The sequence below is a fragment of the Mastomys coucha genome, unplaced genomic scaffold, assembly GCF_008632895.1.
Source record: "Mastomys coucha isolate ucsf_1 unplaced genomic scaffold, UCSF_Mcou_1 pScaffold21, whole genome shotgun sequence".
Taxonomy (NCBI): Eukaryota; Metazoa; Chordata; class Mammalia; order Rodentia; family Muridae; genus Mastomys; species Mastomys coucha.
The window spans coordinates 56,242,405-56,256,116 of NW_022196904.1; the positions used below are offsets into that span (position 1 = coordinate 56,242,405).

The 13,712-nt window shown below is 42.5% G+C and overlaps 1 protein-coding gene across 1 annotated transcript in view; it reads left to right on the top strand.

Moving 5' to 3' along the window:
• Positions 1-342: 342 nt before the first annotated feature.
• The window catches only part of Snrpa1 (small nuclear ribonucleoprotein polypeptide A'), a 15,105-nt gene continuing 1,735 nt past the window's right edge, over positions 343-13,712 (top strand). The window contains exons 1-8 of the mRNA XM_031386915.1: positions 343-691; positions 2,344-2,491; positions 3,932-4,010; positions 10,697-10,743; positions 10,953-11,055; positions 11,643-11,722; positions 12,110-12,185; positions 12,764-12,857. Of these exons, the coding sequence (XP_031242775.1) occupies positions 610-691; positions 2,344-2,491; positions 3,932-4,010; positions 10,697-10,743; positions 10,953-11,055; positions 11,643-11,722; positions 12,110-12,185; positions 12,764-12,857 (709 nt within the window). The 5' untranslated portion in view covers positions 343-609. The remainder of the gene's footprint in view (positions 692-2,343; positions 2,492-3,931; positions 4,011-10,696; positions 10,744-10,952; positions 11,056-11,642; positions 11,723-12,109; positions 12,186-12,763; positions 12,858-13,712) is intronic.

Below are 13,712 nucleotides of genomic sequence, written 5' to 3' on the forward strand. Positions count from 1 at the left end.
GGCTGGAGTTACAAGCAGTTGTCAGGTGACCAGATGGGTACTGGAATGCCAACTCAAGTTACAAACCTAACAAGTGCTCTTAACCTATAAGCCATCTTGACCAGCGCTTTGGTATGAATACCTAAATGTCTACAGGTCATAAGTCCACTCTCAAGCTTCAAGGTGACTGTATCAGGTCAGCAGTGTTCTGTTTTAAGGCAATCCAGCCTACCGGTCGTGCCCTTATCTGCCGAAGCCCAAGTAAGGGGTTTAGGAACTTGACTCCCTGGAGACTTCACAGTCTTCGCCTCTTTTGGGTGGAGAAGGGAGGGCAGTGCCAACTACCCCTCCCTTGAGGTTCACTGACGTGAGACAGTATCCCTCGGGTGTTCTTATCTTTTGAATATAAAAATCTAGAATCTGGGCTCTCCACACTCCCAGGCACGCTCAAGCCTAGAACCCAGAAGCGAAGACACCGGACCACGTCATCGATTGCTTTAGTCTGGCGGTCGAGCTGCGTGGGGCTCCGATTGGTCCTGTCTGGCGGTGCGGCGCGGTGCACTCTGGGACACGGCACTGGCGGGAGGCACAGGCCGGTTTCAGAGGTGAAGGTACGCGGGCGGCGACAGGATGGTGAAGCTGACGGCGGAGCTGATCGAGCAGGCGGCACAATACACCAATGCTGTACGGGACCGTGAGCTGGACCTCCGCGGTGAGTTAGACCGAGCGCGGGCTGTGTCCCGGCACCCGCGCGGGGCCGCGAGAAGCCGGCCCCGCCGCGTGCGCGAAGGCTGGAGCCTGGCCCGCGGGCCTCCACCTGGGCCTGGAGTGCCTCGGATAGACGGTCCGGCAGGATTAGGAGCTGTGTGTTACCCGCGCTCCTGCTAGCAAGCATGGCGCCTCGATTCCTTCCCCGGTCCGTGCTCGTTAGGCTTTGCCCCATAGGTTGAGCAGCCTTAACTGTTTGAGGACTAGGAAAATAGAAAATGCTACGTACAGGACGGCGGCCGGCTGGTTTTTTAGCAAATGCGTTGATATGGCACGTGAGGTTGGATATGTACGTACCAAAGTTACCTTAATTGTCCCAATAATTCCCGTTTGGTTTTGTTCATTTATTTTTGAGATAAGGTCTCGTGTATTCCGAGCTGACTTCAAACCGTTATAGAGTTAAGGATTGTCTCGAACTTCGGACTTCCTTGCCTCCACTTCCTGGGTGCTGGGTTTTAAATGCGTGCCCCACGTTTAGATGGTGCTTCGGATGAGTCCAGGGTTTTATGCTTGTTAGGCACGCACTTGCGCTACTGAGTCAGATTCGGTTTTTATAAAGGTGTTTTCAAGATTGAGTTGTTTGACCAAGGCTTAATGGTTACTTCCATGTGTGGGGTAGTGGAACTCTACCTTTTCGGTTCTGACAGCAGTAGCACTTGATTTTTAAAATACAGAATTGAGAGTTTGATCGTTAACTATTCAGGAGATGGCTTTTGAAAGGGATTAAGATTGTAAGTCTGTGACCTGAGGCAACCACAGCCCCAGGGCGCTATGCACTGCCATTTGCGACCGATTCTTACTGCCTATGGGAAATACTAGTGCTTTTGTTTGTTGAAATTAACTTTCTCCGAGAGAAGTCGGGAGCATCTGGATCCTCTTCACTGTCTTAGCACAGTTTTGGGCTCTGCTGTATCTCTGAAAACCATGCAATCTTGAGAATACTTATTTTGGTACCATATTTTTTATTGCACTCCATCACAACTTCCAACACAACAATTGTGCACTTCATTCCTTTTCTTCCTACGGTACCTAGCTCGATGATGATGATGCCCATTAGACAATCCAGGGGATGCTCACTGTGAATTGTGGTTACGTATAAACCATTTTCATCTCTGAATTAGAGCTGGTGAGGAGGAAGGTGAGTCAGGATACCATGAGGCAACACTGATGAGTTATATGAAAGATTGAGAATACCTAGCACCAGTGTGTGAACAAGGTGTGGGCATCAACAGTAAGCAGTTTAAAGTGTAACTTTCTGTCATGGAGCCTAATAACAATAAGGACTTAGAACAGTGTGAATACCTCGTAGACATTCTTAATAAACCATGGGCACCAATACTAGTAAGTAGGCCCATTTGTTCTTTTTCTTACCTTCAGCCTCTTCAAGTTTACTTCAAGACTACAAGCTTCATAGCAATAGGGACTCCACATAACTCATTTGTCATTTATCTTATTTTTGTTAAGTGCTTGGCATGGTGCCAGTGCCAGGTTAGTACATCCTGAATGAAAGCTTTGAGCCAAATTCCATCGAATACAATTTTTAGGACTTTTCATTTATATTAATATTTGTTGCGTGTATTTTTTTTCCTTCTACAGGATATAAAATTCCTGTTATTGAAAATCTAGGTGCCACCTTAGACCAGTTTGATGCTATTGATTTTTCTGACAATGAGATCAGGAAACTGGATGGTTTTCCTTTGTTGAGAAGACTGAAAACCTTATTAGTGAACAACAACAGAATTTGGTGAGTCTGCAAATGAGAACACTGTCTTTCCTTAAGTAATTGTTCTAATGTGCCCTGAAGATATATATTTTTTAATGTGTATTAGTGTTTTGCCTGCAGCTACCACACACCCTCCCAGTGCCTTTGGAGACCAGAAGAGGGCATTGGCTTCTCTGGAGCTGGGTTTCCAGATAGTCCTGAGCTGCTCCAGGCATAGGAATAGAATCTGGGTCCTCTGGAAGATCAGCTAGAGCTCTAAGTCACTGAGCCACCTCTCCAGCCTGTCCATGTCTCTTAAAGGGAGAAATGAGTAGAGCGCTTTTCCTAAGAGGTTGGAGATTAACTTGAGCAGTTGTCTGATCTTACTTGTCACTCTTCAGAAATCTTTAATATTTGTAACTGATGGTAAACTTTGAATTTGAAACAGTGTGCTGTGTCAACGTTTCAGTTTCTAGAGCAATCATCAACAGCATCACAATAAAAAGATTTGTAAAGGCCATGTGTAGTGGTGTCTGCCTTTAACCCTAACACTCTGGAGTCTGAGGCAGGCTGATCTCTCTGAGTTCAAGGACAGCCTTGTCAACAGCAATTTCCAGCCAGGCTATATAGTGAGACCCTGTCACAATAAAAATCTTTTTATGAAATAAAATTACTTTTCACTGAGTACCTATACCTCATCCATTCTGCTGGTTTTTGTTTTTGTAGTTGATTTCTACTATATAATTCTGTGAAATTAAGATCATATTTGTTTGTTTGAGCAGGGTTTCTCTGAGAGCTTTGACTGTCCTGGAATTCACTCTGTAGACCAGGCTGGCCTCGAACTCAGATAGCTGCCTCACTTTGCCTCCTGAGTGTTAGGATCAAAGGCATGCGCTACCACCACCCTGCTGGCAAAGGACCCAGGGGCAGGAGATGACTCTAGTTAACAGTACTAGCTGCTGCTTTTCCCAGACCAGTGTGGCAGCTTAAAACTCTAGGTCCAGGAAATTCAAGGCCCTTTTCTGGCTTTCACAGGAGCCAAGCACACAGCTGATATTCAGCATACGTACATACACCCATGCACATAAAAGCACTGAGTAGTGTTTTTAGGGAGAAGTCATTTTCATGATTAAACATTTTCTTCTGATGAATGTCTTACTCTCTAAACGCAAAATTTTGGGGTTTTGAGTTTTCTGAACAAGAAATTGTAAATTGGCTATGTATTTTTTTCCTGCCCCAGAGTTTCATCTTTCCTTGGGTTGCACTAGCCCACTTGGCAGTGGAAGATGCTTAGGAGGCATGGGCCTCTGAGGTCATCCCATCCCTGTCACTGATATTGTACCTTAGACAGGGCTCCCTCTTTTATACTTTGCCTGAGATGGGAAGTGGGAGAAGGGTATTCTATCATTGAAGTGTTAATACTCAGAAGGATGGGAAAATGTTAACTTATTTTTACTGAGAGCCTCTCTATTTTTATTGTAGCCGTATAGGTGAGGGACTTGATCAGGCTCTTCCCTGTCTGACAGAACTCATTCTCACCAACAACAGTCTAGTGGAACTGGTAAGTTGAATGGGGAAAACTACTTAAGGAGCAAGGATAAGGATTCTTCCTGCTTTGGAATATTATTTACTACTTCCTCTTTGAGTTTTTTCCTGATTATTTTACTATTTTAGCCTTTATTTATTTATTTGGTTTTGGTTATGTTGGTTTGGTTGGTGTTTGTGCTGGGAATTGGCAAGGCATTTGGACTGTATATCCCAGATCTTTTTGATTTTTCAAGACAGAGTTTCTCTGTATAGCCCTGGCTGTCCTGGAACTCACTCTGTAGACCAGGCTGTCCTGCCTCTGCCTCTCAAATGCTAGGATTAAAGGTGTGCGCCACCACAGTCTGGCTCTGTCCCAGATCTCTTTCCCCACTCAGGTCTGCCTTTTGATTTTTAATTCTGCTGAGTGTCTTGGTAGGAGCGTTCCTATTAGGTGCAATCTAGTTTGTCAGTCACTGTCACCAGCGCTTCTGAAGTTCTGTTGAAACTCCCCTTCCCCTTCCATGGATAAACAAACTCCCATGTTTGCAGAGTTGCAGTGTTCAGTGTCGTACTCTAATCTCAGTTCTTAAGTGAACTGGGCAAAACTGCCAGGCTTAGAATTAAAAATGAAAGTAGCAGTGAGTTTGCTACTCCGTTTTGCGCTTCTACCCACCCAGGAATTCTTTGGATTCTCTAATGAAATACACATTAGCTCATTTTTGAAATGCCTTGTGTAGCTTTCAAAGACTGGGCAGTTCTAATCAACACCCTCTAAATCTATATTTAGATCTTTGCTGCCCTGTTCCTTCTGGGTGGCCCCCAGTCTTTGCTGCCTAAGACACTTCTGGGCAGCCCTTCTTGGGGACGAATTCCTTCTCACCTACATTTTGGATGATTTTCCTTCTTCAGCTCTAAATCTGATCTGTTACCCTCCGAAACCTGGTGATTCTCCTCTTTTCTCCTCTCTTCTCTCTTCTGTGTCCTAGCCTGCACAAACCTAAGGGTCCTGCCCCATCTCCCTTTGCCTAGCCATTGGCTCTGGCATCTTATTGATCAATCAATAACCAATTGGGGACAAGAACATTCAGTGTTTGGACAGGCAGATTCCTGATTAAATCAAAGCATTGGAACCAAATGAAGGTGTTAGTTTTCTTGTGGCCTTTTTTTTTTTTTTTTTTTTTTTTTTTTTTTTTTTTTTTTTTTTTTTTGGTTTTTCGAGACAGGGTTTCTCTGTGTCTCTGTCTGGCTGTCCTAGAATTCACTCTGTAGACCAGGCTGGCCTCGAACTCAGAAATCCACCTGCCTCTGCCTCCCAAGTGCTGGGATTAAAGGCGTGCGCCACCAATGCCCGGCTCTTGTGGCTTTTTATATCATAGTATATTGATATTTTGGATAAGAGGTTAAATTTCATTTTATCTGTTTCTCTGTATTAACATAGCTACTAGCAAGCTCTAAAACTGCCCAAGTCTCATGACGTAGTTTAAAGTGCTTACCGCCTAAGCATGAGGAGCCAGGATCCATACAAACAGGCAAGCAAGCTGGGCATAATGGCTCCAGTTTGCAGTTCAAGCACTGGGGAGGCAGAGTTAGATCCTGGGGGCTCACTACTCACTAGTCAGTCAGACACACACACACACACACACACACACACACACACACACACTGGGGAGGCAGAGTTAGATCCTGGGGGCTCACTAGTCAGTCAGCCACACACACAAACACACACGCTCGCGCGCTCGCATATATATAGCTCCTGAAATTGGTATATTAAGATTTTATGTCATGATAATAGATTCATTTGCCTATCTGGAGTTTTGTCAGTTTTAGATCTTTTTTTTTTTAATTTTTTAATGTATATGAATACACAATAGCTGTCTTCAGACACACCAGAAGAGGGCATCAGATCCCATTACAGATGGTTCTGAGCCACCATGTGGCTGCTGGGATTTGAACTCAGAACCTCTGGAAGAACAGTCAGTGCTCTTAACTGCTGAGCCATCTGTCCAGCTCCTTAGATCTCTTAATACATACAAATTTTAAATGTGTTAGTATTTCCTGGAACTGAACCTTTTGATTAACTTTTTTGTCATCTGTCTGTCTTAACACTGTTTGACCTTGAGGTTTATATCATGTACTATAATAAACCCCAAACAAGCTCTTTTTGGTTAACTGCTTCCATGACAAAATCTTTTTTCTATCCAGAACTAACTTTCATTGTTGTTGTCTCTTAAAACTACAGGTAGGATTCTGTTCTTAATTTTTAGATTTTTTTTAAATAACTTGATTTCATTTTATGTACATTGGAGTTTTGTCTGCATTCATGTCTGTGTGAGGGTGTCAGATGGCAGACAATTGTAAACAGCCATGTAAGTGCTGGGAATTGAACCCAGTCCTCTATAAGGGCAGCCAGTGCTCTTAACCACTGAACCATTTCTCTAGCCCCAATTCTTATATTTATTTTGTGTATGAGTAAATGGCCTGCACATATGTATGCCTGGCACCCATACAGCTCAAAAGAGCACCAAGTCCCCTAAAACTGGAGCTGTGGATGCCTATGAGCCACCACATGGGTGCTGAGAGTCAAACCTCGGCTCTTTAAAAGAACAAGAAGTGCTCTTAACCACTAAGCTATCTCTCCAGCAGCAGTGATAAGATTTTTAAATCCACTATTAGGTTTGTCTTTTAACTGCATTGCCTGTATCCTGTTTACATTTAGTGGTATTACTGGCACCTTTGAGGGCAGCCTTCTCTGTGTCTTTTGTTTGTTTTTTTAATTGTGTATGTATATATGTACATGGTCTCTTTCTGCCATTCCATTCTTCCTTCAAATGGTATAGAATTTATTTGCTGTATCTATTTCTATTCTTATCAACTTCATCAGTTTAAAGTCAATACCTTTACTCTTCTCAATAATTATTCTTTTTTAATATAATATTTTTCTTTGAAATTTTAATACCAGTATACAGTGAGTTTCGGTCATTTTTACCTCCAGTTCCTCCCATATCTGTCCGTACCTTCTCACAACTTCATTTCTTCCCTCTTTTGGTGAGATGGAATCTTTTCTGTAGTTCTGGAACTCATATTCTCCTGCCTCTGCCTCCTGAGCCACCATGCCCAGCCCTCTCCCCTCAATTTTTTTCAAACCCACTAAGTCCTATTTGTGCTGGTCTTATATATGGGTATGGAGCTGCTTACAGGAGAATGGCCAACCTACCAGGAGCCACACCCTTAAAGAATACTAATTCTCCCTCCCCCAGTTGCCTGAACTGTGAAAAGTTCCCCAGCTAGAGGTGACGTTTGTGAGCCTCCTACCATCTTCTGTGCTGGATTGTTGGTTGGTTTGACCTTGTGTAGATGACCACAACCACTGTAAGTTCATGAGTGTAGTGGTCCTGTCATGTCCAGAAGATACTGCATGTCCTGGCTTTTCCGACTTCTAGCTCTTGCTGTCTGTCTATCCATTTGCCCTTCCTACTCAATATTCTGTGAGCTTGTGGAAGAGAGGCATGCTATAGATGTGCTATTGTGGCTTAGTCCTCCAGTGTATTCTGTATGCTCTGGCCAGTCTTGAGTTTCTTAATAACTACCATCCACTCTGCAAAGAAACGTCTCTGATGAGGTCCAAGAGCTGTACTACTAATCTGTGGGGATAGATTCATATTTACAGAGTGTGATGCTGTGTCTACTTACCAAAATAGTAATGGTAGTTCACCTCTAGGGCCTGTGAGCTCCCAACCATGGGCTCTTAGCCAGATTTATTGTACGAGGCATGCATTTTTTCCTGTGGAACTGGGTCTTAAATCAAATCAGCAAATGGTTCTTTATGCTGTAATACTTGGTTATATCTAGTCACCTGGTCATTACTGAGCTGACAGTACCCACAACTGGGTGAGACTGCTGCTGTCTTTCCTCAGCAGCCTGCATAGCACCTTCTGCTACTAGGAAAGCTAGCCTGTTGAGAGGAGGCTTCCTGCTCAGTACCCACTTGATTGCTCATATCCAGTGACAAAGTGTTTGCTGCCTTCACCAGTAGGGTCTTACCATCAAATTTCTGGTAGGCAGCCTACTATCAACCATTAGCCTGCATTGTGTTTTGAGGTAGTTTTTTGACAGTGTCACCCAGGCTGACTTTCTACTCTACAAGACCCTTTTTCAAAAAAAGAAAAAGAAAAGAAAGGAACAAGAGAAGGAGGCAGGACGTTTCCATAAAGAGAGTTAAGCCACTGGGATATTTATGAGGTCTTTACAAGTTGTAGCAAAACATTTCATATGGACAGAACTAAGTCCTAGAGGTGACTATGTGAACTTGTAAGTCATATGCTATATAGTGGACATTTGGGGGGACTGATCCACTGCATCTACAATAGTGATCCTACAGGGCATCAGTTTCAAATTTCCTCTGCCTGGTATTTTTACTGTATGTTTTCTGTGTTTAGATATGTATAGATGCATGGGTACTTTTTTCCAGCTCTCTGCATTATTGAGAACAGTGACATGTTGTCTGGGTTCATAGATTAGGACAGTGCTTGCCTTCACCAAGTAGGTTAATAGCCTCTACCATGTAGCCTATGCTGGCTTTAACTCACTATAGACTTCCTGACTTAGCCTCCCAAATGCTGAGATTGCAGGTGTGAGCCAGGACACGCAGCTTTAAAGCCAGTGCTCTACCATCACATAGCTGGGGTGTAGCAAGTCCCAGCAGGTGGTCTTTCTAGAATCAGTGCCTCTGGTGACACATTGTAGAATCAAAAATTATCTAGGACCTTTCAGACACTAGGAAAGCTCTCCCCCCAACTACTGAGCAACAGTATTCTTTTTCTTAACCAGATCATCATGCTGTCATTGTGTTCTGTAGTATGTGCATATGTGTGTGTGTGTGTGTGTGTGTGTGTGCGCGCGCGTGTGTGCGCACGCGCGTGTAGCAGACACTTTGTTTTTTATTCCTTTCGAATTCTTTTTGTGGTAGTAGGCCAGTTTTCAAGCTCTAGCTCTCCCTCTGATCTTGTAAAGATGGCTGTTTGCTTTCTGAGAACTCTGTTTTCTGTCATTGCTTTTTAGAATTGTGAACTATTTCACAAAGGTACATATCCACTGACCTCTGTATTCTTCCAGTTTTTGTGTATGCTGTAGAAGTGAGTATTCTTGCTTTCATCTGTGCTGTTTCCCTTTTGAATTACTTAATTTAGGTTTATCCCAGGTTTTTATTTAGTGTAGGAATTTGTCCTAGAAGAGTCACCATTTGAGCATCCAGGATTACATATATGTCTTAGTTAGGGTTTTATTGCTGTGAACAGACACCATGACCAATGCAACTCTTATGAATATAGCATTTAATTGGGGCTGGCTCACAGGTTCAGAGGTTCAGTCCATTATCATCAAGGCTAGAACATGGCAGCATCCAGGCAGTCATGGTGCAGGAGGAGCTGGGAGTTCCACGTCTTCATCTGAAGACTGCTAGCAGAATACTGACTTCCAGGCAGCTAGGATGAAGGTCTTAAAGCTCACAGCCACAATGACACACCTTCTGATAGTGACACCCCCTAGGCCGAGCATATACAAACCATTGCAATATATAGCAAGACTTTGTCCCAAATGGGGAAAGAGATGACAAACATGAGGGTCCACTTTTGCTATATAGCTCCATCCAGAAATCCCATCCAGAAATCCCATCCAGATTTCCGTGTACTTATTATTGGAACATGCAGATCCTTGGGTAACTGCTCAAACTGAACATCTGTTGCTTATTATGGAGTTCTCTGGTTTATCTTAGCTTTCCTGCCTTCACAAATACTGTGCAAGTCCTGTAGCTGGTATCCCTAACTATTCCTACTCTGAGATGTCTAGGAATACCTTGTCTAGCTCAATTGTAGCTTTTGATAGTGAGGTTTTAGTGTTGCTATTTTTGTTTCATCATGATTTCCAGGACAATTTGGGAAAAGCTGAGAATATCCCTGGCTGGCCTGAACTCAGTATATAGAATAAATAGGCTGGCCTCAAACTCACTGAGATTTGTCTGTCTCTTCCTCCCCAGTTCTGGGATAAAGAAAGACATGTGCCTCCATGACTAGTATCCATAATTTTTTTGAACTATACTATTTACCTTGTCTTTGAAGATGTTTGAAGAGATCGGGGCAAAGGTGGGATAGGATGACAGGACCTTTTCAAAGATAATAAATATACACTCTGAGGGATATACTAACAAGAGAGACATTCTGCACCAGGTGTGGCCGGCATATACCCATATTCCAGCATCTGGGAGAATCAGGATTGAAGACCATCCTAGGCTGCACAACAACAAGGCCAGCCCGGGCTATAGGAGATTCTGTCCCAAACAACAAAAATCCCACATTAGACCAAGATCTTGGCTTGAGGTTGCTATGTAAATAGCTTGCTCCAAGTCAGTCACCGGTGTTGCCATTGGTTTGATTTTTGAATCACTGCTTAATAGCCATGTTGACATTAATGTAGATAATCAATTTTTTTTTGTCTTCTGTTGAAGCAGATGTGGTTACTACCAAACCTTAAGGAAGCTAGACTATATTTATCAGTTTATTAGGTAGAAGACATTTAAGCAGTTATTTTGTATTAGTAATGGAATAGGTGTCAGAGCAATTAAAAAAAATAAAAGTGTAGATACTTGCTTCAAAGTTTGTCATTTCAAACTATCAGAGTAGTAGTGTGCCTGTCAGCCCCGCTTTTACTGTGACTCTTATTTTATAGGGTGATCTGGACCCGTTGGCATCTCTCAAATCACTGACATATCTAAGGTATGGAAATTACTTGTGATGATGTGACTATAGTCCTGAAATAACACCGTCAGGTTGCTAATAAATAGCTCTTCCCTGGATAGTCACTCCTGACAGTAAAGTGGGAAGAGTGCGAGCTGGCTCTTAATTTATAGTCACTGCACCTTCAGAAGACCCCCGCCTTACATGGGCTGTGGTGAGTAAGATTGGAACTGTCCCTTTTCTTACAGCATCCTAAGAAACCCTGTAACCAATAAGAAGCATTATCGACTTTATGTGATTTATAAAGTTCCACAAGTCAGAGTACTGGACTTTCAGAAAGTGAAACTCAAAGTGAGTATTGCACACTGCTGTGAAGTATTCCAGAGTTGTCCTTTACTTTCATTGCCAGGTTTTTAAAACTTATAAATACGTCAATTTTGTTGTTTTTGAAACTTAATCTGTAGAAAAGAAAACATTTAGTCAGGGTTGTTTGTTACTGTTTTTGTGGGGGTTTTGTTTTGTTTTGTACTCCTAGCAGTTTATGGTAAGGCTTTGTTGGCCATTCCAAAGTTGGCCAAACTATGTAGTTGGAACTACACGGTGAACTGTCTGCTTAGAAGTATTTCCAACAGGGAGCATACTATAATCCAGCCGTGCGAAACTCTTCCTGTTAGAATGGTGTTTCCATGTTGGAAGTGCTAATTCTTCTCTGTAGTCTCTTGGGAGTCCCTCTTTGAAACTAGGAAGGGACTCCCTAGTTTTTGAGAACTTTGCCCAAGAATGTTGGACCACTGTGTCTTCTGATTTAAAGTTGGCTTTTGGTGTTTTTACCAACCCAGAGTACTTCAGGAGAATTCTCTTCCATGTTTTCTGAGGAATGCATCTAAATGCATGTGGTATTCCTAATTCGATTAACTCTGTGTGTGGTGTTGCTGTAGGAGCGTCAGGAAGCAGAGAAAATGTTCAAGGGCAAACGGGGTGCACAGCTTGCAAAGGATATTGCCAGGAGAAGCAAAACGTAAGATACGGATATCCAACTTAACTCTACTTCACCTTCAGAAACACTGTCTGACAGTTTGCCTCCTAAAAAATTAAATCCAAAACTATGGTTAGTGTGGTATTACATTTGAATGATGGTATCTGACCATTTATGGTCTGCACATGGGAAATTTCTACCCAGTTAGCAGAGCATATATTTCGGTTTACAGTCTTAATTGTGATGTTAAACATCCTGCTTTCTCTATAGGAAGATGAATTGGGTGGTGTTTCTGAAGGAGAGAGTTCTTGTATCAGTTTGTTAACAAAGATAAGATACTACACTGGTTGAATTACTTTCAAAAGCTTTTGAAAGTAAGAGAAGCAGCTTGCACCAGTCAGAATGTAACAATTATATTCTCCCTCCCAGCTTTAATCCAGGTGCTGGTTTGCCAACTGACAAAAAGAAAGGTGGGCCATCTGCAGGGGATGTGGAAGCAATCAAGGTGAGGATGTGTTGTAGTTGTGGAGCTGATGGTCGTGTGTCCTAGTACTGAGCCTTGTAGAAGTCAGTCTTCCCATAGTCCTTAGGAGCTGGTGTTTCTAGTTTAGGAAACAACTTCCTTAAAACTACTCTTTCCCAGACTTTGATTTGAAATAATTAGATAAAGTAGTTGAAGGCACCTGTATATTTCTCCTTTCCCCAGGATCCATTTACTTCTTTGAGCAGTTAAGTACCTTGGTGTGCAGTCTTGGAGTTTTAGTTTCTTTGCTGTCCAAGATTTGCTGACTGACAATTCTGGTTGGAATATAGATAGAAAATCCTAAAGTCTCCAGTAACAGGATTCCAGACAGATATTTAGCTTTTTAAAGGGCATGTGAAATGATTGCTTTTTCTCCTTGACAAGAGCCTGGATCTCCTTCTAAATAGGAAAACTGACAGCCTCTTTTCTAGGTTGATTTGTAATGTGCCAGTGAAATCCTTCCCTAACATAGAACTGTATGGTTGACAGTCTATGGGAAAGTTGCTTGGGATTTCTGTAGTGCTTGTCACCATCCATCTCCGCTTTCCTGTGTTTTCTAGAATGCCATAGCAAACGCGTCGACACTGGCTGAAGTTGAGAGGCTGAAGGGCTTGCTGCAGTCTGGCCAGATACCTGGAAGAGAGCGCAGATCAGGTCAGAAAAGTGTTCTGTCTGAACTTGTAAAACATCACACTCAAAGTGATTACACAGTACTATCTGACTGGAGTGATGATACAGGCCTGTAATCCTCGTAGTTGGGTGGGTAAGCCCAGAGGGTCAGAAGTTGAAGGTCTTGGCTACAAAACCTAATGAACATTTTGGTGGACTGATCCACTGCCTCTACAATAGTGATCCCACAGGGCATCAGCTTCAAAGTTCCTCTGCCTGGTATTTTTACTGTATGTTTTCTGTGTTTAGATATGTATAGATGCATGGGTACTTACCTTTTTTTAACTCTCTGCATTATTGAGAACAGTGACATGTCTGGGTTCATAGATTAGGACAATGCTTGCCTTCACCAGGTAGGTTAACAGCCTCTACCGTTGAGGTTCGTGTAAGTGTGCTCCCTCTTATGTTCATCTTCACAAATAACAAAACCTCCAGGGATGAAAGTTTTAGAACATAATCCCTGCAAAGCAGGGTGTTGCTGTATATGTTAAGTCAGTGGTTCAGCACAGGCTGTATAAAGAGCCTGACCAGTACTGTCCTTGGGTGGGTTTCATCATTTAAGGCAAATATCTGCATCTTTAGGTTTCAGATAAGTACTGTCATTAAAGGTTTGCGGGAGGACTGCTGTGTTTGTTAGGTATTAACTAGTCTTTTGTTTGAATACCAAGTTTGAGTCAGCATGTTGAGCACTAGAGAGAAACTATTCAAATAAAGTAAACACATAGTACAAATGTGGATATGAGCATCCCTGGGATGCTAGCCCTGACAGCTTTCCAAGGATCATTATCTTTTAGCTGTTTTGGCTTTTTTAGTTTTTTGGTTTTTTTTGTTTTTTTTTTT